Source organism: Bactrocera neohumeralis, chromosome 6, assembly GCF_024586455.1.
Source record: "Bactrocera neohumeralis isolate Rockhampton chromosome 6, APGP_CSIRO_Bneo_wtdbg2-racon-allhic-juicebox.fasta_v2, whole genome shotgun sequence".
Classification (NCBI taxonomy): Eukaryota; Metazoa; Arthropoda; class Insecta; order Diptera; family Tephritidae; genus Bactrocera; species Bactrocera neohumeralis.
Window position 1 is genome coordinate 5,072,738 of NC_065923.1, and position 24,026 is coordinate 5,096,763.

A 24,026-nucleotide genomic window follows, 5' to 3' on the forward strand; every position below is an offset into this window, starting at 1 on the left:
CCTAACCACATGTTGAGCCGAGCAAAAGGTTAAAGCTGCAGAGTCGAGAAAATATTTGACCAATGCCAGTTTCAATAGTCTCAAAACATATCATTATACACTCTTAGCTTCCACACATTGTACAATTATTAAAATTAAAATAAGAGAGATATTCAGCATTCCAGCAATGAATTTTCCTCTCAACAAAACGCAACAGAATAAACCCCAATAAAATGTCATTATTTATTTTAAATAACTTTCCGATTTAAATTATTCTGTGAATATGAGATGGTAATTTTCAATACAGCAAATTAATCTAATGTGATTTTGTTAATGTATTTTAGGTTCACGTGGCGCTAAATCACGTGGTTCCTGCAAATCTTTATCAACCTGCTTAAGATCATTCAATTTGAGGGCTATATATTGCTTATGGAGACGTTGGCGACAAAACTGATAGAATTCAATTTCGCGAGTAAAGTTTTTACGTAACATATTTTTGATATCTTCACTAATGTGTGGTTTCATCGGATTATAATTCCGGATGTCCTTATTCAGACCCACTGTAAAAGCGCAAATATGTTAGGGTTTTGATTTCTATAATTTATTGTTTACTCACTGTAATAGATATTTTTAGCACCGCGGAAATAAGACGGTATGTAATTTTCCAAAACGCTCAGTGTCACATTCGTATCCTCCCACGTGCCCACCACAGCGTATTCCCTCTCCACCGTTTGCATAGCAATTTCCAGTGGTAATTTAGTATTAAAGGGACTAAAGTTTAAAATGCCAAAAAATAATAATTATGTGCGCGTTACTTCTGAACTACATAGCTCCAACTGGCATAACTCACGTGCATTTGCGCTGATTGTGACCGCAGAAGAATAATGTTTGCCGACGATGATCTCCTACTTGCTCCATAGCCGAACCCTCAATGTACGTGCACACTTTCTCTCCACTCAACACGCACTGATCGAACTCTGTATTCACCCATTTCGGGTTTGGCATTTCTCTGTTACTCTTGCGGCGGTTCGGTACAAATATCCATGGCGATCTTATATAGTAGTACCAACTAATGACCCGCTCCACCGGATCGCGCACCATATTCACATAAATTGGACGTGATGCGCCAAATTTGGAAAAGTTTAAATAATTCACATGGCTAACAAAGACAGTGCCATCCTCTAAGCTTGCAATATTATCAACTAATTCTTGCTCTTCTGACTCGTCGAGCAGGGTACGTATGCCGCCATTCTGCGGATCGACCTGCACCTCAAAGTTGTGTGCTTTTCCCAGCGTGCGCATTAGCTCTATTAATTGTATGCTACCAGTTTTGGGCACACGATTGAATACAAGAATATCTAATTCGGCCTTAACGGTATTATTCAAATCGTGTGCATTCAAATTGTGAATCTGTGAAGCAACATTCGGATTCAGTGTTTTTAAAAGTATTATTTCTGGGATGTAAATAAATTTGCGAATATTACTATGCCATGAAAGATGTGGCGACGCACAAATACTACAAATGTAGATACATATGTACAGTTTAGGATTAAGTGGATGAAAATTGCCCAGTTTGAAAGAGAGAAATGATGAAAAGTAATTCCGAATCTGAATGTACTCGAAAATATCATATATAAGTGGTAATAATCTGATTTTCTTGAAACCCAGATATTATTGAAAATTTATTTAACATTTTTCTGCCACCAATAATTTAAAGATATTAGCATGTAAATAATTGATAAGTAGATATTAAAAAGGAAAATAATGCGACGAAAAACGAAATGTTAAAGGCAATTGCAACATAAACTGGGAAAAGCACATATGAAGGAGCCCCTAGAGGTACTAACCGTTGAATTAAAACAGGAATCGATATTTTTAAATAAGCACTTTTGAAAAGTTAGGAACATTACATTTAAAATAACAACGAATTTGACATTAGAAAATGCGTTTATGCAAGTTTTTTAGAAGTTCTTCGTAGTATCAAAGTAAATATTATACCTGAGTAGCAAGAATTTTAAGAATGGTATAACCAGCTTTCGGGTTCTTTGCTTTGTTGTAAAATCCAAATATTTGGATTCTATTTTTTCAACTATGGCAATACTGTTGCTCTTATAATGCTATATAAATCATTTTAGTATCATATTCTTGACATCTGGTGATGCCACACAATTCCGGATAACATTCGAATTTTCCCACTTGAAATACTTTACTTTCGATTCTTGAAATATTAAAAATAATTTCCGGCCTAATCTATACAGAAGCGTGTACAGTTAAAAAAAGTATATAATTTTTCTAAGACCCTACAAACAAACATAATAAAATATTGAAAAATGAGTGTATTTGTGAAATCGCTCTATTGCGTTCGTTTACTCGTAGTATTATTTATTTAAAATTTGCACTTTCGCGGGTATCCTGAGCTTATTTTATTTGTACATTATTCTATATGTATTGATGAAAGTTCCATTAAATTATTATGCATGCATAGGACTAATTGAAATGTCTCATCACTTCATCCTTTTTAATGGCAATGTATTGCTTATAGAGACGTTGCTTGCAAAAATTATACAATTCGATTTCGAATGAAAATTGTACTTTCAAATGTTCTTCAATATCCGGATCCAATTCGTTCTTGTGTGGTGTGGCATTTTTATGAAAACGTTTTGGGTCACCTAGTCCAGAAAAAGGCGATATTAGAGAAAGTTGTTTCGCTTTTTAGTATAAGTGCTCAAACACTTTTGCACTCTAACAGCTATTATTCGAATCTAGAAGCTTGTCAAATTAAAAATAGTATAAACTGAATCCACGCCAAAATTAGAACGGCAAACATCATTATTATTTTCGTATTTACAATTCGATAAAAGAAATTTGACTTGATTTCGGTCAACCACAAAATCATCTTCAAAAGAAGCACTAATATATTTTCTCAAGACACGGATAGTTTTCCAAAATTAACCCAATATATTTGACATGCTTCTAGAAACAACAATAAAACGAACACATATAAATACGCGTACACATCATTGTGGGAAAATAATTTAAAATTTTGTATGTGTCTCTACCCACCCTAATGTGTCACATATTTTGTATGATTGTTAGGAAAATTATTTGTAAATGGGTAAAACACATACTGTAAAACACTTTAGTCGCGCCACGGAAAAATCTCGGTACGTAGTGTTCCAAAACTGTTAATGTAATATTTGTGTCCTCCCATGAGCCGACTACCGCAAATTCGCTTTCAATATTACGTTTGGCTATTTGTGTGGCAGTCTGAGAATTAAATTGCCTGCAATATAATTGGAGTTTATGGCCTTTATGACTTTTTTAGTTTTACTTATTGCATAGACGACTTCTTTCTTAACCCTTTAACAGCAATATATTTCAACTTGAATTACAATAAACTAATTCAAAACTATTGATAAATATTCAACTTTTAAAACATTTTTATTACTCAGCCCAAGAATTTATTTATAGTACTTAATTTTATTCGTTTTTGTCCGCTAAAGGGCTAATTTAGAAATATATTAAGAAACATTTTTCTCTGCATGTATGTATACATATTTATACAATGGCTTAAAATCTCTAAACTTAATACTTAAATACAATACATAATGACGTAAGGAATAAAACATAATGTCAGTAATAACGTTACTGCTGCAAAAAGAAATTTCATTTCTTATACATACATACATATGTACAATCAAAACTCGATAACACGAGCAAGCAATAATTCCATGTAGCAAACCTATGAGCCGAATGTTTACTTCATGCACTTTCGTGTAAATGTGTATAGCGTATAAGGACGCCTACGAAACAATTTTCATATGTGTAAATGTAACGAAATTTCGGAAATTCGATTAGCTTTATCGATCATTAGTCCGAGTTATTGAGTTTTGGTTGCATTTTTTGGTAACTTCCACTTACTTGCATATCTCTATATTGCCGCAAAAATGCATAGCAAGCCTACGCCAGTCTGCGTTGTACGGATTATGGGAATCAAATATACATTCTTTACGTTTTTGTCTTATGCAATCGTTGATATTTGTATCAAAATATTCCTTGTCTTCCATTTTATGTCCGTTTTGCACGTAGAAAGCAAAGACAGCCGGATGACGTATATAATAGTAAGCGCTTACTACTTTGTCGATTGGATGGCGTACCAAATTTATATAAATCGGCTTATTATGTCCAAATTCAGTGAAATTAATCCAATTTATATGTTCCACATAAGAGAGTGGTTCATTTTCGGCAATTATCTCTTCAACAATTTCGCGCTGCACATCAACGTCCGTTAGGATAGCGGCATTCTTTAGCGGTGCATTACGGTAAGGTTCAAAATCATTTATTCTCGAGAGCACATTCAAAAGGTCGGACATTGATTGGGAACCGACCTTTTCTACGCGATTAAAGAAAAGTACCTCTAGTTCGGCATTTTTGGTATTATTTAGTTGTTTCGCGTTTAACGTGTAAAGCTTCATGAATATTTTTGGAAAAGAATTGGAAACAGTGGGAAGACTTTGTAAATCCTTGCTTTTCTATGATGTATATTTTATGTACAAACATGTGCGGGTTAATGGGAAGAAATTGTCAGAGTTGAGCTGAGATGAAATGGTACCGCTACTATGTAATGCATCTCTACTTATTGTTGGTGTTTTTATGTGGCGAATTTGAATTAATTGAAATTTCTAATATCTAAATGAGTTCTTGTTAATACAGTGCGGTACTCAAGTACCAAGATATTTTTGATTTTCTCATTTAATTTCAAAACGATTCAAGTCGAATTGACTACCGAGCGAATAGAGTCAATTTTGTATTCCTATAATATGTTTTTTTATAATGCGGAGACACCACATTCTCATCCAAATGTTACTATTGTCAATTTATGAGATTTTTTCATTGAATTTGACATTATGCAAACCACACATACATATTTACTTACAATGCATAATGCATTTATTTTTTTATTTGGCACTTTAAAGTGCATATACTTATTTATCATCTATATATGCCTAAAAAAATAATTAAAATAATTACGAGCAGGTATTAAATTTACATTTTGCGGTTGTAACAAAATAGCCATTTATACCTTGTACCCTTATACCCATTTATACCTATGCAAGTAATATTATACTTATGAAAAATCATTCGAAATTTAGCTCCACTGGATTTTGATCTTCTAAAACCGCAACTATATCAACGTTCTTTTAATCTTTTACTAATACTTCAAGACATATTTTTGTTGAAATTTCGGATTTTACGATATCACTAATTGTATTATAAAACATACTTTTATACTTACACTCATACTTAGTTGTATAATTACTATTATATTAACACAAAAATACCTAAATACATGCATCAGATAATGTATAAAGTAATTACCAAAAAATAAATTTTAACATAACTCAAGAATCTATATCTATGCAGCCATATACTCTACAGAAAAATACGTACTTGCAAACAGGATTATTTCCACAGAAATGCATCGAAAACCGGCGCCAATCACCGTTAAACTCAATATGCGGATCAAATATGCAATCGGGTATTTTGCCGTCTCGTACACAATCGTTGAATGAAGTATCGAAATATGCGAAACTTTGCGTCTTTTTTTTGGGATTTCTCAACAATCCATTGTTATAGATAAAGGGATGTCTCATATAGTAATAAGCACTCTTGACCTTTTCAATTGGATGTCGAACCAAATTTATGTAAATCGGTTTCGGCATATCAAGCTGAGTGAAATTTATAAAATTCCTATGCATTGTATACGCACTGGGCACGCCGTAATCGAAAATTTCATCGGCTAGTTCTCTTTGCTCTTCAATTGTATCAAGCATATTGCCAACGGTGCGCACTCTGATGTTATATACAAAATGATTAACCCTTGATAACACCCGCAACAGTGTGCTCATCGACTGGCTGCCCACTTTTTCCAAGCGATTAAAGAACAAAATATCGATTTCCGCTTTTTCGGTATTATTGAGCATCCTTGGGGTTAATGCATTGAGCTTGTTTTATTAAGAAACGTAAATTTTTTTATCAAACATTTTTTCTGTGAAATTTTACAAAATTATTGCAATAGACGTGCCAATGAAAGGAATCTACATGTTAATGAATCGCCACTTTTCCGAATTTGAGTTGATGACATACTATACGAACCGCAATACACAACAACTCTTTCACTCACGTTTTATGAGAATTTGAGGTGTAAAAATGTGTTCTTATTATGCAAATAAAACATTTGTTTTGTTATTGAAGAAAATAATTGGTTTAGTATGGAAATTCTTACTGTATTTTACTACATCTGGCTCCACAAAAAACATATGGCTGAATATTTTTAATTTGTTTCGAAAAATCAAATTACACTTAGTAAAATATTTTTAATTTTATATTTAAGTATTTTTTCAAAATGTTTTATATAACTTTGTTGTGGAAAAATGTCATATGGACTCAAGATACAGATGAAACACGAAGAGTAACAGAGTCGTATTATTAACAAAAGTAAGTGGGAAAAAACAACGTTTAGAAATTTAAATTTTAACGAAATTTACTTTAAACTGTAACCATCTCTATTCTTGCGAATATGTATATTATTATTAATAGAGTTTATTTATTTTTTAGAGGTTAGTACTCCGTTGCGCATGACTCTTAATAACTTCGCAAAATGCATTTCAAAACGATGTATCAGAAATGTATTTTGTTGTGCTCTGTTATAAAGAAAAGATCCTACGTAAATCTAATCTTCATTTAAGATAACGGTTATATATGTAGAATGGTTCATATGTATGCAATAGTAGTTTATGCTCACTGTCCGAATGACCCACAATATCACTTAACGATAAACTTATATGAGGTACTTTCATTTTCATTGCCTCCACGTTTAATGAATTCATTATTAAACAATCACAATTTAATGACCAAGTTAAAAAACGCTTTTGCATATACATATACATGTAATATGCTTGCAATTCCAATAAATCGGTAACTTTTGCGATTATCGATTCAACAGCTATTATACCATGTAGCAGTGATTATTAACAGTTGTTGTTACGTAATGCCAAAAGGCAATTAACTTCAGCCGAATAAGCAATGATAAGTGTGGAGCAGACACATATAAGTGAAGGAGTTTTTATATAAAGTTATAAATTTGGCATATTTTTAGGAATATTTTATAGCAATTAAAAGCACAAAAACTATTACGAAATTCATTAAAAAAAATTGAGAAATGCGGTACACGGAGTGCATTTTTGTACAAAAAAGAGGGAATGCAATTGAAAATATTGCATGGGCAAATCACTAATTATGATTACTAATGAGTACAAGTGGGTTACCACCTAAAAATTTATAATAAATTCAGAAATATTTTATATAGTTATTGATTTACATTGTTTACGAAAGTTTTTATTAAAATACTGAACTGAAAACATCGAATGTCCAAGCCAACCAAAAACATCTCACCCTTTCACCTCCTAACTTCAGGCAAACCATGAGTGTTTTAGACAAATGATCAATAAATCACCACTAATTCACTTAAATATTTTTTTATTAATTGTATGCTTTCATGTTCTTCAGTGCATAATACTGCTTATACAACCGTTGTTTACAAAAATTATAAAACTCATATTCTCTTGTGAAATTCTTTCGAATCAGTTCCTTTATGTGCGCACTTATAGACGGTTTCCAAGGATTGACATTCATTGGCGTCGATATCATTCCATTTTCAACATCTATGAAAAATATTCAGTAATGAAACAATGTTATACTTGTGAATCCAAGTCTTTATATATAGAAGTTAAATTGTGTGAAGATCATCCGGGATGCCAAATGTTTCTTTAAGCGATCTCAATTATATACATATATAGTATTTTTAGGAAAAGTTGCCATTTTTTTAGATTTTATAATTCTCCCTTAAACGAAGATAATTTTCTTTATAAATTTGAAGGTCCTTACAAGAAACGTTAAATATTTAAAATAATTGTTTGAACTTAATGTATTATAAATAATTGTTTTTTTGAAAGATTATATAGTATTTTTTGAAAAGTGATATTTTTAAATAATTCTTTAAACGAAGATAATTTTCTTTATAACTTTGAAAGTCCATACAAGAAACATTAAATATTTAAAATAATTATTTGAACTTAAAATATATTTTTTTAAAGAAATCTTTTCTTCTCAGTCTCTAGTCTTTTCTCTGTTTAAATAATTTTTAAGTTCTGTGAATAAAATGAGCTATTGTGCATTCAATTTACCAAAATACAGTTGCGTTGCACCTCGGAAAAATCTCGGTATATAATGTTCGAGTACTTCTAACGTAACATTCAAATCCTCCCACGAACCAACCACAGCATATTCATTCTCTACATGCTGCATAGCCAATTGTAAGGCCCCGTTTGAATTGAAAGGCCTGGAATTATTTTAACTATGTAGATTCAAAAATAACAACCGCGCTACCGGAAAACGAACATACTCGCAACTTGGATCATGTCCACAAAAAAATAATGTTTGTCGCTTATGATCCACAACGGAACTTTGAAATTTGGAGTCTACCTCATAGCGGCACTCAAGATCACCACTCACAACACAGTCTTCGAAGCCCTTCTTATACCATTGCGGTTTGCGGAATTTCTTAGTTAATTTATACATTTGCACAGCAGTCCAAGGTGCACGCTTATAATAGAACCAACTGATAACACGCTCCACCGGATCACGTATCATGTTGATATATATCGGTTTTGGCAGTTCGAAGTGTGTGAAATCAATATAATTCACATGCATTGAATATGCATAGGGTTCGCCAAAACCGAGAAGCTCATTGGCCAGCTCCTCCTGTTCATCCTCATCGAGACGTTGCCGGACAGGTTCGGAAAAGGGCGCACGACTTACACCGAAGCCATTGCGCTCACTCAACCGACGAATAAGTTCAATGAGCTGTTCACTGCCAACTTTCGGTACACGATTGAACAAAAGTAAGTTTGTCTCAGCAAATTGTGTGTTATTCACATCCTTTGGCTTTAGCGAATGCAACTGCGCCGTTTTTTTTGGCAAAAAAGAAGATAAAATAATTAGGATTTTTATCCTTTTTTAAAATATTTGCCTAATTAAAGCTTTTATGGTTTTCTATAAGGCTCAGAAGCATTCATACACGAGTACATGCATAGGCGGAGGTGGAAAAAATGAGCGAAGTTGAGTTCGAAAAATTAATAGAATGCCAAAAGCTTTGTGGATATTTTGTTTTTAATATCTCTTATATTTATAATGCATACAAACAAAAATACTAAGAACATGTTCGTTTACATACTTATGTATGTATTAGTAATCATCATCGTATATCTCATCATCATCACTGTGCTGCGGTAATAGCACATAGTCGTCATTGTCTATTCTGCCGAAATTACTGATCGCACTATATTGCAAATATAGACGCTGTTTGCAAAACTCATAAAACTCAATTTCATTGGTTAAGTTCTTGCTAAGGATCTCACGTGTTTCCTGACTCACTGACCGTTTCACCGGATTCCTATTAACTTTCGACAATTGCTCTTTACCCACTGAAATATTGAGACATTTGTATTGAAGATTGAATAAGTAAACAATTATAAAAATTCCTCTTACTATAGTAAACAACTTTCGCATGTTTGAAAAATTTCGGTATATAATGCTCTAATACGGATAGGGTGATGTTTGTATCCTCCCACGTTCCAACCACTGCATAGTCTTGTTCTACCGTACGCTTCGCTTTCTGCATTGCCGCAACAGAGTTGAAGGGCCTTTAATCGTGTAGAAGAACAATAGTCGATTTGAATTAATGTTTCCCTCTTACACTTAAACACATAACATAACTGCAAATAAACATGCTTGTATGTACATTAGGGCGGGAGGCAAAAAACAAATATAATAAATTTTACTAAGCCTCAAAAGCTTACAATGCGAAGTTTCCTAACCACATAATCACTACCACCGCAAAAATTAATCACATCTTTGGCTTTCAAGGCATTTGCTTTCAACAACAATTGACGAAGGAAACTGCACAAAGAAAATGGAAAGAAATTCAAAGTTACAAAGACTAAATTAACCCAACTATAAACTGGGAAAGTATTATCATAAATAATAAGTGAAAATTGCTCAAAGATCGTTGGTTATATAGATATATTTATAAATCCGTTAGTAATGTCTGGAATCAAATTTCATGATATAACTCCAAATCAGACGAATTTATAAAGTATTCACGTTAATTGATGAACAGACAAAATATTAGTACGCCAATTTTTAATTGAAAAAAACAACATATTATATAACATAACATCGTTAATAAATCACAATATTTAAAAATACCATGGTTTTCGTTTTAATTGTTCAAATTCGGGATTATAGGAAGAGTTATTCTCAAAACAGGTTTCTTCATTTTCATCTCTGACAGGGAAATTATTCTTAAGCCGGGGAGAATTGTGTTCTCTAGAAACAAAAGTTTACTACAATCGACCCACCCTAATGTACATATGCGCGTTTGATTGCACTAAGATTGTGAACGTGCAAAATCTTTTTTGCAAAAAAAGCCTTTTGTGTGTACTACTTACATGCAGAGTTTTCTATTTTGTCCGCAAAAGAATAGCGTTTGCCGACGATGGTCACCGGATGGATTTATTATCTCATCCTGATTGAACTGACAGTATAAATTGTTTGTTTTCACGCAAGTATCCAAATCCATATTCATAAATTCGTCTGAAGGTCTAGGCGGAGCTTTATCTCCCAACTTATCCTTCATGTCTTTGTAATACCACTCGGCACGTATATAATAATGCCAACTTATAATACGTTCGATGGGATGTCGAACCAAGTTAATATAGATCGGTTTTGGTAAGTGGAAGCGGGTGAAATTTATATAAGCTAAATGTTGACTGTAAGCATGCGGTTTCGGCATGGCCAATACCTCCATCATCAATTCACGCTGGCGATGTGGTCCAATTAGAACAGTCTCGAAGCGTTTACCCGAATCGCGCGATGTGGTGAAACCATTAAGTTTGCCCAAGCGAGTCATCAGTTGCATTAACGACTGACTACCCACTTTAGCGACTCGATTGAAAAGTATCAAATCTACGTCCGCATTCTTGGTATTATTCAAGTCGTTAGTGTTTATGCCGTTATCCGCAGTTTCCTCATCATCGTCACTATCGTCGTCGCCTATTGCGTTTACCGACTCATGAGTGTCTTCGGAATCAGCATTATCGTGATTATGGGAATCCTCAAATTTACTAGTATGTTGTTCATGTGGTCGCACTTTACGTAATTTTGAGTGATGATGGCCTTCCTTGTGTACCTTATCGCCATGGTGCGCAGCATGGTGTCGTTCGTGTCCCACATCAATATTATCATTATTCCGATTGTGAATATTATTATTATCATGATGTCGCCTGCGTACATTTCGCGGATTGCGCTGTTAGGGGATTGAGTTGTGGCAATAACATTCAGCAAGAATTTTCTTATTTTTTATCGTAATGACACCTACTTGAACCTCAACCATTAATAGGCTTACAAACGATTATGGACAAAGATAAAGACGTAAAGCAGCTGAGGTATAATGATAGAAAGCTTTTGGAAACAGGGTGTCCACTACGTGAAAATCAACGACTTGTAAGGAGATTAGTAGCACAAATGCATAAGAGATGAACATAACCGATAACAAAAACGTTTAGGTCAAATGTGACAGCACATCATATACGTAAAACTAATCCAGAAGTTTTCGAATGTAACTACCTAATACTTTTTAAGACTCAAAAGCCTCTTCAACAGTAGGTACCACTATTTTTTCCAACAGAGCATTAAAACCCATGATTCATATTCCAAAAAGGACAATTCTTTATTACGAAAGAAAATCTTATGTTACAGAAATGAGTAAATATAAGTTCTTCTTGACAATTCTTTTATTTTTTCGAAACTATAGCGATTATCACATGTCAAATAGTTTACGAATTTACTATTATTTTGATTATAGAAATAGGACAATTTTATTTAACGTATAATAACTCATTTAGTATGCATATATTATGAGGGTCAGCCATCATAACTCAGAAAGAGAATTGGAAAATAAAAGTTATAAGTAGAGTAAATATATAGTATACGAGTATGTATACCGCTTCGACAGTAGCATGATTTCGTAGCAGGAAACCCGCTGATCTAATATAGTTAATTGAAATTTTATTTAGTTTCGTTGGGAACATTCATTCATTTAATTGAGAAGATTAAGTATTAGCAAATTAAAAAAGTGGAAAGAGGATAGTAAAAAATTACAAATTATGTCAAATAAATAAAACAAATACTCTTCCTTTCGATATGACAGCCTTGCAAGAAAATAGCTCTGAACTCAAGCTTCTTATGATAGTAATAACCTTTCAAAGCGAATTCAAATATCTTGACGTAACGACTTTATAGCAATATATTGTTTATAAAGACGTTGTTTACAGAAATTGTAAAATTCAATTTCATTCGTTAAATTCTTGTGCAATATTTCGCGCACTTCCTGTGAAACACTGGGCTTAATTGAATTCCTATTAACTTGATGTAGACGATTTTTAGCCTCTGAAATTTTAAATGACATGATAAGTAAAATAAACATATTGAATAAATATGTGTATACAAATTGCTTAAATTTGCTTTCTCATTAAAAAACAAACTGAACCGTATGAAAATCATACAGAGTGGATCAGAGTAGCACCGAAGTGCTAAAATCTTACGGAAACATCTAAGCTTATGGCAGTACGTGGTCTAAAATTTTTAAAATATTTTTTGGTATGTCTGATATGAAAGCTCATTTCGAAATAAAAAGTAAATCAATAAGACAGTTTTAAAATATATATCACTTTCATTAGAGGAAGCACATGTAACTTATTAGCGTTGGAAAAGAGTATAAAAAAATTACATACAATAAGAGACTTCCCGAAGGCCAAATGCCTCAGAAGTAATTATACTGTCTCAACTAGTAGTCACAAAAAATTGTCGAAAATTCGTTTAACTTGGCCGAAGGAATTAGAAAATTCTTAAAAGTTGTACGATATTTTCATATCAGCTTATTTCGATTTCCTTGAGGCCCTGCGTTTAAGCGGCATTGAAATTTGTACATGTAGTATGAAAACAAAAAACGGTACGCATAAATGTAAAATAAGAAAAATGTATTACGGTAATATGTCTCCGTTGCTCCTGAAAAGAACCTCGGTATGTAATGCTCCAGCACTGTCAGCGTAATATTAGTCTCTTCCCAAGTACCAACCACTGAATAATAATTTTCAACATTTTTTTTAGCCCGCTGCATTGCCTGGTAAGAATTGAACGGCCTAAGTATAAAAAAATATAAAAATAAAAACATAATAATGCTTTTTCTCAAGTTTATTTCCCCCACCTATTCGCAAAAATTAAATTTAAAAAAATTCTTCGGTTAGCTACTGAAAAACTAAAATCCAATAATGTCATTTTAATCTTTATACATTTAATTTGACTTTGAAATTATAGAATGAAGCAGAGAGTACTCATGCTCATGAAAGAAAACCTCATTTTACATAAAAAAAATTGTCATATGGAACCTATATAGACAAACAAATATGAAACCGCCCAAATAGTGAATGAATCGACAAATAATGTGTAAATTCCTTTTCCACGACAATCAGTTTTTCCCATCTATAAGTATCACTTGACGCAACAAAATGTACCTACAAAAGTTTTACTCACATGCACAACTCTCTATTTTGACCACAGAAAAACAGCATTTGTCGACGATGATCACCCAGACTATGCTCTTCGCCTTGCGTAAATCTACACTCCTCATGGTGTTGTAGTACGCAAGTTTCAAAAGATTTTTTCAACCATTTGATGGTGGGAACTTTATATTGCCCGGGGAAATTCCGCACACGTTCCGCAATATACCAAGGAGCACGCACATAATAAAACCAACTAATTAAACGTTCGACCGGATGACGCACCAGATTTATATAAATGGGCCAAGGTAAATCTAGTTTCCCGAAATCAATGAATGCCACATGTTTTGTATATGTTGTTCCTTCCCCTTTCTCCATAATCTCATCTGCTAAATTATTTTCAAATGTCTTTGTCAGCATTATGGTCTCCATTGGAGAAGGCTTATCACGACGTGCCTCGAATTCATGGCGTTTTGAGAGTAAATTTAAAAGAGCCATCAACGTTTGGCTACCCACTTTGGGAACACGATTAAATAGAACGATCTCTATTTGAGCTTTTGATGTCTGGTTGACACTTTCAGGTGTCAAATACGGCAACTGTCAATGGATCGAAGTGGAAACAAGCGAAGAGCAATGCTTAGATTATCATATATTTAACTTTTATGTATTTACATATGTATGTACATATTGATTGGTACAGCTTTTGTTAATTTAAGTTTATACCAAGTTATGAGAACGATCAGGCCAACCCCGAAATTGTTAACGTGATGATTGCGAAAACATTTAAAATTTGTCCGATAACCGTAAAGACGAATAACTTTGCTGATAAAGGGCTTATTACTGGACTCATACGAATTTTGTTTAGACTTCATGACAAGTATTTGCTTTGACAGTAAAATACCTTAAATAATAACTGATACTTACCACTTATTTGAATTTAAGAAATATCGAAAAATCAAATATAAATAGGAAATATTTATACGAACGTGCAGGTATATATATATAACTATAAGGTACATAAATGTACACGGAAGATATATTGAATGAATTATTAAACCAAAAAATAGCTTAAAGCGTTGTTTAAAATAATACCAGTATTTAGATTACTAAAAATTATTACTACTAAACAACGCGCATCCGGGAAGTGTGCTACGGATCCTTCTGAACAACTTGCCTAAGAGACTATGGATCTAAAATGGGTTCCGTGCCAGCGATTTGTAAGGTAAAGTTTAAAAAATCTGAATAATCGATTGCATGGGAGATATGCCGATTCCATCCATAAAACATTAAAATGCACCTATGTACGTATAAAATAAAATTGAGATATCTCAAAAGCTGAGGAACAAATTTTTATAATCCTTAAAATCTTTGCCTTAAAATCGATAGCTTGAAGCCCGTCTCTTAGGTAAAGTTGTTTGGAATGATCCATAGTATACTTCCCACATACGATTTTTTTTTATTTTTTGGCTCCCTGTAAATCGAGCCGTTCTAATACACATATCTCCATGCCACAAAATAACTCACAAACGGATTACAAATAAAGCACCAAATAAAATTTTGTTCTTTAAAAGAAAAAAATTTACACAAGCAAAAATTTCTGAAATCAGTAGAATTCGATAAAAGAGATAAAGTGGCCCACTCTTCGCTCAGAACAAAACTTCTTTTACACAGCCGTTTCGAGAGACAAAACATTGTTCTCTAACTTCGATATATTTAATAATGAATCTATCTGAAAACCTTAGCTAAACCCGTAGCATTTAACCATTAATTGTTCACAAGAATTCATACACGAAACTAACAATTATACGATTATACCTATGTCCGTATATACGTAAGTACATATGTATGTACATATATCACTCTACCAATAAAATATTATATTAAACATTCGAAAATCACTCATATTTACAATACATATACATATGTGCATATGTATGCATATGTACATGAATATGAGCCAATAAAAAAATAATTACTAATTAAATACACATTATTGATTTCAATTGTCATCAGCTAAGCTAGGATGCTTGCTCGAATTACAACATATTTTTTCAAACTGGGCCGATTTAAATAACAAAATATCATTGACATCGATAAGTTGTTGGTTTTTTATTTGCAATGCAATACTCAGCGCCTACACACAAAAATATGTACTATACATACGTATATGCAAGAGTATGTATGGAAATGTTGGCAAGCGCAAACTAAAAATAATACAAACAGTTTCTCATTCAACCGGAAAAGTTGGCGAGAGCAGCAAGTTGCAGTCAGCTGAGCCAAAGTAAGAAGCCACTTTTGGAGACAAAGACATGCGATATTCAAGATGCCATAGAACCACCGTTGTGGTGAGCAAGTACACTACACTAAGTGTATATGTGTGTATCTTAATAAAGCCTACTCAGAGCTTACATATGTCAAACCACTTTATTGGACGATCTTGAAAATTCAGGTATTCTATACGCCGTGGCAAGGTCAGGGTAATGTACTACTTCGAATGGTGTCTTCCACACTGATGGCAAAAGTTATTACGCTTGAGGAAAAATTATTTAGTATTTGGACAATGATTAGGAATATATACAGAAAAATAAATAATTGGTGAAAATTTAAATATTTATGAAGACGCATGTATGTATTTAGTGCAACATAATATTGCCTTATTACGCCTTCAAAATATTGTAAAGAAAATGATTTAAGTCGTCAAAGTGAACATTTAATAAAGATTATTCTTTTAAAAAGCAGAAAGCACAAATGTATAACATTTGTTCCCCTTTTTTTAGCTTAAGATATATATGTACATCAACACGTACATACCTTTGTGAATATATCATAAAGTCGGTAAGATTAATAAAATATATTAATCAGTCACCGAGACTTGAAAAATTGACCAATTCCAATAAGAAAATATTTGTTTTCCAGACAAAATTTGAAAAATAATAATTAAAAATAGCAATCCGGTTTAACGATACCGTTAAATATTTTGGAATGACAAAATTAAAGCGGATCTTAAAACTAAATAACGCTTTTTTCTTGTATTGTATAGAAAGTTATTCCACATTTTCATACAAGAAACTGCCAATTCTCTTTTAAAAAATTTCAATTAGACTCACATATAAAAACAAATTTCTGCAATACACTATGTCGCACTGATTCGCACAAGTCTATAGATATAATTGCGTAAAAATTGTGTGCAAATACTTTTCAGCTTCGATTGAAATTATTTTCGCCTTGAACTTTTTCAAATACTAAATACAGTTTAAACCGCCTACCTGAATTATCCGCAATTTGTAATTTTCCTTTAAATTTTTCAAATAATTCATAGACCCTGACACAAAGTTGAAAGGTTAGTGAGTGGCCAGAGACATGCAAAAGCATAGTCCAAGTAGAGTGAAGAATAGAGAGAACAGTGGTTATATGGTATGCTAAAGGCCAAAGGAGTAGATGGTTTAGAGCTAAAAAGGCGAATTTTCGTGCATTGAGATGTGAACTTGAATCGGTTTCAAATATGTATGTATATGTGTACATGTGTGTAAAATATGTGATGTATTTATGTATATGTGTTTAATGTGTAAATTGGGCGTTGATCTGCCTTGGTATGTGTGAAAATGTGTAAAAGTGTTTCAACGAGTATGTGTGTTTGAGTATGTGTGTGCTCTTTTAGAAGGCCCCTTAAACATTCAATGCAAAAACAGAACATGCGAACGATGGATATGCATTTTTTATTAATGTCAGAAGGCAGATATCTTTCGCCAGATTATTTGTACACACAAATTTCACGGAATCAATTTCAAAATATATTAAACTTAAATATTTTTTTAAAACTTGTTGTGACACTCAATTATTATTAAAAATGTTTTAATAAATTGACACTCTGCTGTTGTGATCTTTTCTATAAAAATAACATATAATGTAAATAATTGCAAAAAAATGTTTTTTGATACTTTTTTGAATCTTCACTTCTTTTAAGCCTCACATTTTTCTTGACATAATCTCAGGCGAAGATATACGATACACTTCGCACACACACCGAACAATGCATATGAAAACATGAAGATATGCATTTCAAGACGAAGTAATGTCCCGTACCACTAACGCGAGGCGTGCAAGCACTTCAAAGTAACCGATGTTGTATGGTATGAACGACATAAGATCTATTATAAATATGTATATGCATACAGTTGGATCAAAACAATATATGTCCAGTACCATGACACCATGAAATGAATAACGGCGAATTTATGTAATGGCTTCAATGATTAAGCAATATATTTTTCTCTTTCTTTTAACGCTAAACATACCTGGCCGGTGCTCTTGAGATATTGATAGGTGCCATGAAGTGTGTTGATATTATCACGTCCTGAAATCGGAGAAATAAATATTGATTGAGTTACCATTATGCGCAACATACATAACTAGAAATATATTATGTTTCTTTATACTTCGCACACTCTTTGTATGGGGCGTATACGTAACATTGAATTCTTTTTTATTGATTTGGCAGCGAAAGGAGTATAAGTTAACTTGTACTCTTAAAAGGTACAAAAGGTACATTCTAGCAGTATTCCACACAAATTAACATATATGTGTTTTCATCTCAAACCCTTTGTATCTTTGGCTTATGCAAAATTTACCTCTTGTATGAACATTCGAAAGTTTTAGAATTACTAAAAAATTTTGAAAGGCGTGGGATAGTATTATTTTTGCTGTCTCATAGGTTAAAATATTTGTAAAAATAAAAATGCAAAAGCGTTTGTTAGTTATAATTCTATTTTTTATTACTCACTTGATGACTCCCTTGGACTTATTTGATTGCCAGTTAAGCCGAGCGCTGAGAACTCCGATGGTTGCAGTTTGATTTCCATCTCTTTGAGGCGGCTGTTTAGTTTATTTGTATGCATGAAAAGGAAAAATGTGCAGGATATTGCCAAAATAGCGATGAGTTCAACGGATCTGCAAGAAATAGAAGTCACAAATATGTTATTTATATTATAAATAAGAATTAAAATACATAAAAAAAGTTATGAAAATATAGTTTTATAAAGAAATTTAAATTGTTGAATAAAGTGGTATGTTAGCTCATCCTAACCCTAGAAAAGTAAATAGACGTTTCAATAGCTAACGATTTCATGTTTATTCAACCCAAAATTTAGTACTTATGCAAATATTCAAATAATTTTATAAAAAAAAGTCATCCTTAACAAGTGACAACAGCAAGGAAACAGTAACATGTTAACCAATGAAATCTCCTTGAAACAGCATATCTTTCTTCACTAAAAAATGTAATAACGTTAAACCTGAGCACTGGCAACATTTGAATGCACTATTTTTGAGAATCACATGAAAGAATAATTTTGAATATTTAATTATAATTATTATATAATCTATGTGCATATAACCATTTCTCTTTAAATAAATTAAATGTTGAAAAAAACTTGCACATTGCGGAACTACTGCTTAAGCTATTTTTTTGCTACAGAGATCACAAATTTGCTTAGAGATATTTCTACAGTCTTGTTGTAAATGTAAAATGGTGTAAATATGTATAATAATTCACTCTGGTGCTGCTAATGAACTAAGCAAAAAAAGAACAGTAGTCGGTTTTGTTAGCAAGCATATTTTTTCTTTGAAAATTATTAATAAGCATCTCAAGATATTCAAATAGGTCTTTGAACTCAAGCGTACGCACCCGCAGGCAGGTGATATGGCGGTTAGCAGAATGAAAGCACGCAAAAACAAAGATAAGTCAATAATATCCATATGTTTGCATGTACATATGTATGCTGTTTGTTTGTCTTCTACACATTGCAGATCAGCCGAATAAGAGTTCAAGCACCTATGCCTCTTCACGAATAGTTGTTCAATAAATTATTTAAGTGACCAAGCCATGGGTCGACTAAGCAGCCAACCAACGATGAATCGTCAAAACTAATTTGAATAATGAAGGTAAGGGTCGATTGGAATACCGGTTTGCTGCATAATAATTGTATGAAATTTAAATGAAATTTAAACCGGCGAAAAAAAGGGTCTGTCTGAGAGTTCAATGAACGCCCGAACTTCGAACGAATGCGGGACGCTTAAATGAACTTGCCAATATGTGAACCAACCCGATTATACAATACTTCATCTTATTAATTTTAATTTTCTTCGGTTTATAAATACTTGTTGTCATATAGGAAGATTTATTTAAGAATGATGATGCTATGCTACTGTACTATAAACTCTTACTAGAAAAGAAGTCTCACTAAGTCTTAAACATACGAGTATACTACTTATATTAAATATTTTCAAGCTAATTAAAAATGTATATTTTCTTAGCGGCGTAATCTGGCAATCAGCAACAGAAAGGGTATATACCATTTTGATAAGGTGACATTCCTTCTAGCATCGAAATTAATAGGCTCAAACATAGCGAGCTCAACAAAAAAGTTGAAAATCAACAAAACTGAAGTGAATATGCACTTAATTTACATACTATTAACATCAAATAAAAATCATTAAACAAAGTTCGTTACATCACTAAATTAACTATTCACATTCAACAAAATTCAAATATTGCCATTATCTGCCAAATAAGTGCATAAGTGAAATGAGACTAATTTTGACCTATATCTATATTTAACTAAAATACACTTATTAGGCTGTGAAGTGTGGGTGTCAAAAACGTAAGTGAAATTTCGAACATTTTTTTCTAAATAGATGACACCCAAAACTTGTGAAAGTTTACAATGCTCTTTTAAGTGGTATAAATTAGCAAGATTCAAGTTGAAAAAAAATATAATAAATAAATGAAAACAGGCGGCAATACGCAGGAGAAAATTCGCAAAAAGCCGTGACGAGAGCACATAATGCTAATCAATTTGACGGTAGCGCACAACAAGCAATCTTTAACGGCATGCTTTGTACATATGTATATACATATGTATATACCTAAGTATGTTTATATGCATACACATATATTATATGAGCAAAGCCATTAGCATTTTGCAAACGCGGGTATAAGTATCAAGATTCATATTTTTTTCTTTTTTTATGTAAGTAAATTATTTGCAAAGTCTGAACATTTTACGACTGTGCCGGATTTTATCTGAAAATCATTAAAATTACGCAAAAGAGCATTAGAAATGTAATGAAAACAATGAAGTGAAATGTTACAAAATTCATTATTGGCCGTCAAGTTGCAGTTGAAAGCGAACTTAGAAAGCGGCGACAAGATTTACATTACGGATAGGCAGAAGCCCCTTTTTTATTTTTACGCTTTTAAGAAAGAGAGTAAACATTATACTCGTCTTTACACACATAAGACACTTTTAGCCTACATAATCGTTCATTATATATATTTTCCCGTAGTTCCTCATAGGGCCTCGTTAATTATAATAGGTTAATATTTATAATATTTGGTGAGGTATCAACCGAAAATAGTGTTTCATGTCCCACCGTCATTATTACTGGTCCAGATTTAAGAAAAGAGAACAAACATGCCCTCTTTGTAATCGACAAAAAATCACTGATAGAACAATACATGTATAGGGCATAGAATATTATGCTAGCAAGTACTAAGTATATACCATATTTGATGACTATTATTAAAGACGTTCTAAAAAACATTCGACAGATTAAATGTAAACAGTTTTTATTTTGTCATTTATCAAAAAATAAATAAATTATTTCAATAAATTTAATTACTTATAATGGATAGTAAAATGTGTTTCAAAGTAGCCAAAATAAATAAGTTTTGCATGGAATTTTAAATTCTAAAATATCATAAAGTCCATAGGTATAATTATAATATTATAAAAGTGTATCTTCTAGGATATACATATTCTTGATAATTGAGTGAGTATTATTGAAAGTTTTTTTTACTAAAATAAGTAGTTTCAATGCTTTTCTGGTGCTGCTGCTGCTTTTCATGTATGCAAACATATTATTTAGCATCAAAGGTTCCGTAAAACTGTTTGAGGAGTTCATCAAATTTACGAGGTTCGGCAGTGGAGTACGCCAAGGGGGGTTGGAAAGAGTGATTAAATTCCGCCAGAAACTTTCTTAAATTAATAGATTTTATTACAGAATTAAAACATTTTGAATTTTGAAGATGGTGCACGAGGATACTAAATGGGAAAGACCCAAAAACATTCATTGAAACCCTAAATATTTTTGACAAAAAGTTCCACCCAACTGTGCATCGATATCTGCAGATCGCTGTAACTCTAACGGTAACTGCTGCTCCGAGTGAAAGGTCGTGTTCGACACTTCGCTAGCTGTTAACTTACTTGCGGAATGCGACTAGCGAAGACAGATTGTACGGACTAGCTCTTCTCAATATCCATAGAGATATTGACGTTTCGAGCGAAGAAATTTTGAACATTGTGGCTTCACAGCCCAGAAGACTGGATACCGTTTTATAAGCACTTTTTGCTTTTGCGAACGATATACCTACATCATCTTTTCAAGGATGGTAAATATTAAACAAAGCAAGATATGAAGCTTATATTCAACGCTGAGGTCAGTGCTTGCATTATTTGAGGCATTTTAGCTAAAACGAAGTGATCAGATCGTCTTAATTTTTCGTATATCTTCGCTGTTAAAAAAAATCGATCTTTTCAATTTCGACTTATACCGCCATAGCCTTAAAGAAAAGATGGTCAAAAAATACACTATTTTTAAATTGCTGCCTTCTGCCATTTGGTGAGATCTTCAACTCAGCAAGGTTCTGAAGCTAAAATTTAATATAAAAAGTCGACAACGTCTTACCAGGAGTGGCGCATTCAATGAAATGTTGAGGCAGTTTTCTGAGAAAAAATTATTATTTTTCCAATTCTTTATCAAAAATAAGTCCAAAACATGACAGCTAGCGAGAAGATAAACGACCTCTTCAATATTATGCCGAATTCTATAGACTTTACAAATGTTCATGAAAGGATAGAAAGGTTTTTATGAGAATATTGTCGCTGTCAAATTTATTGCTTTAGAACCATTTCTCACACCATTTAGAATAATTAAGCAGAGTTGGTGCGTTCCATTGCAATGTGCTAGCAAATGCATCTAAAATGTTTTCATACTGAGTTTTTGGCTTAGAATGTTGAGTGGCTATACAGTCTGTCCCTACAAGTAAGCAGAAATGTTTAAGAATTGCGTAAAACTCCAAATTCAAATTTGCCGCGTTTGTGCTTCAAATGGGACAGCGGCGTACATATGAATGTATGTAAAATTGTCATAATTAAGTGAATGATACACCTGCAATGTGCAAAATTGAATACATTTGTATGTATGTATGTATGTAGCTGTTTGCGCGTCAAATTCAAAAATACTGAAATTTACCTGCGCACCAGTCGCATTAACTAAATTTGCGTCAATTATTTACAGACAAATTATATATGTATTATAGTCGTATTATAGCAAAGAAAAATGCTGGCCTAACACTTTTCCCAGTTGGTGTGCATAAAATGAAAATGGAGAGTATCAAAGCAGAGATTTCACCCATCTGGAGTTTAGTTTAAGTTGCTCGAAAATCTATAAGCCAATATTTATGTACGTATGTATGTATATATGTATGTTTGTGCGCATAGATAGTTAGGCGTGTTCGTAGATTTATAAAATGCAATTCACTTTTCCACAGCCCAAGTGTGCTGTAGTCGCCTTCAAGCACACGCATATTTGCACTACATAGCCAACCAGTTATTATTTGCAACAGCCAACTTCAACTTTATTTGGCCGTAAATGGCGCTGTTGGCAACACGTACACAGCCATGCACGTACATAGATTAAGTGTGCGTCTAAAACAATTGATACCGGTTTGCATTTAATTGGAAACTAGGTGATATCAATTTGGAACAACAGCTCCTGCTGTAGTCCACTGCCACTTGCTTAGTTTCAATGATTTTTACTCCTCTGTTTTGGTGCTTTCTAATGCTTTCAATGTTTTTGTTTTTGTTTCTGTTCTTTTTTTTGTTTTCTTAGTTTTTCTTCGGCCTTTTACCATTTCTGTAATGTCATTATGTTAGGAGTACAAACGTACCGTTTCGGTATTGCTTTATGGCTTCTTTTGCTCTCGCTTGGAGTCATTTCAATTTGATGACTTCAATTCGAGTTTAGTAGGTTTTATCTAGTTTTTATAGTTATATTTTTTTCATTTTGCTTTTTGTAAATGGGTGAGAGCGCGAAAAATTGGTCAATTGTTTAGTTGTGCAACTGACCACCAGGAAGCGGATTTTTTTTTCGAAAATATTTACAAGACTTTCAAAATATTCAACAGGAGAGCACACTCAATTCCATTATAAGTACATAGTGCATACTATATATTATGTGTAATAGATATTTATCATATTTCCTGTAACACTAGTTTCAGTAGTGCGGAGTTTGCCTAGACTGGCCGAT

At 32.7% G+C, this 24,026-nt stretch overlaps 3 protein-coding genes across 6 annotated transcripts in view; all 3 read right to left on the minus strand.

Moving 5' to 3' along the window:
- The window catches only part of LOC126762035 (heparan sulfate 2-O-sulfotransferase pipe-like), a 32,318-nt gene that overhangs the window by 7,219 nt on the left and 1,073 nt on the right, over positions 1–24,026 (minus strand). For 2 of the 4 annotated variants that reach the window (XM_050478513.1, XM_050478510.1), the window contains exons 2-3: positions 18,439–18,605; positions 17,954–18,012 (exon numbers count right to left, since the gene is read on the minus strand). In XM_050478513.1, coding sequence (XP_050334470.1) covers positions 17,954–18,012; positions 18,439–18,553 — 174 coding nt within the window. In that variant the 5' untranslated portion in view covers positions 18,554–18,605. Of the gene's footprint in view, positions 1–2,314; positions 2,649–3,107; positions 3,263–3,900; positions 4,449–5,430; positions 5,985–17,953; positions 18,013–18,438; positions 18,606–24,026 lie in introns of those variants that run through there. The other 2 variants (XM_050478512.1, XM_050478511.1) reach the window with 2 other exon arrangements.
- LOC126761550 (heparan sulfate 2-O-sulfotransferase pipe-like) lies at positions 202–1,610 on the minus strand. The gene is made up of 4 exons (XM_050477850.1): positions 1,598–1,610; positions 830–1,433; positions 596–750; positions 202–539 (listed from the first exon to the last, which is right to left on the minus strand). The coding sequence occupies exons 1-4, from the start codon at positions 1,608–1,610 to the stop codon at positions 310–312; spliced, it is 1,002 nt and encodes a 333-aa protein (XP_050333807.1). The 3' UTR covers positions 202–309.
- Positions 9,270–9,776, minus strand: LOC126762037 (heparan sulfate 2-O-sulfotransferase pipe-like). Its single transcript, XM_050478515.1, has 2 exons — positions 9,589–9,776; positions 9,270–9,524 (listed from the first exon to the last, which is right to left on the minus strand). Exons 1-2 carry the CDS (start codon positions 9,719–9,721, stop codon positions 9,286–9,288), a joined length of 372 nt encoding a protein of 123 aa, XP_050334472.1. The 5' UTR covers positions 9,722–9,776; the 3' UTR covers positions 9,270–9,285.

Bases quoted from the DNA above. Each gene is read 5' to 3' on its own strand.
- LOC126761550 (XM_050477850.1), bottom strand. The intron at 751-829 runs GTGAGTTATGCC...TTTAAACTTTAG, and splicing joins CACAATCAGCGCAAATGCAC to TCCCTTTAATACTAAATTAC. The intron at 540-595 runs GTGAGTAAACAA...GCGCTTTTACAG, and splicing joins TGCTAAAAATATCTATTACA to TGGGTCTGAATAAGGACATC.
- LOC126762037 (XM_050478515.1), bottom strand. From the start codon at position 9,721: ATGCAGAAAGCGAAGCGTACGGTAGAACAAGACTATGCAGTGGTTGGA. The intron at 9,525-9,588 runs GTAAGAGGAATT...TCAATATTTCAG, and splicing joins TGCGAAAGTTGTTTACTATA to TGGGTAAAGAGCAATTGTCG.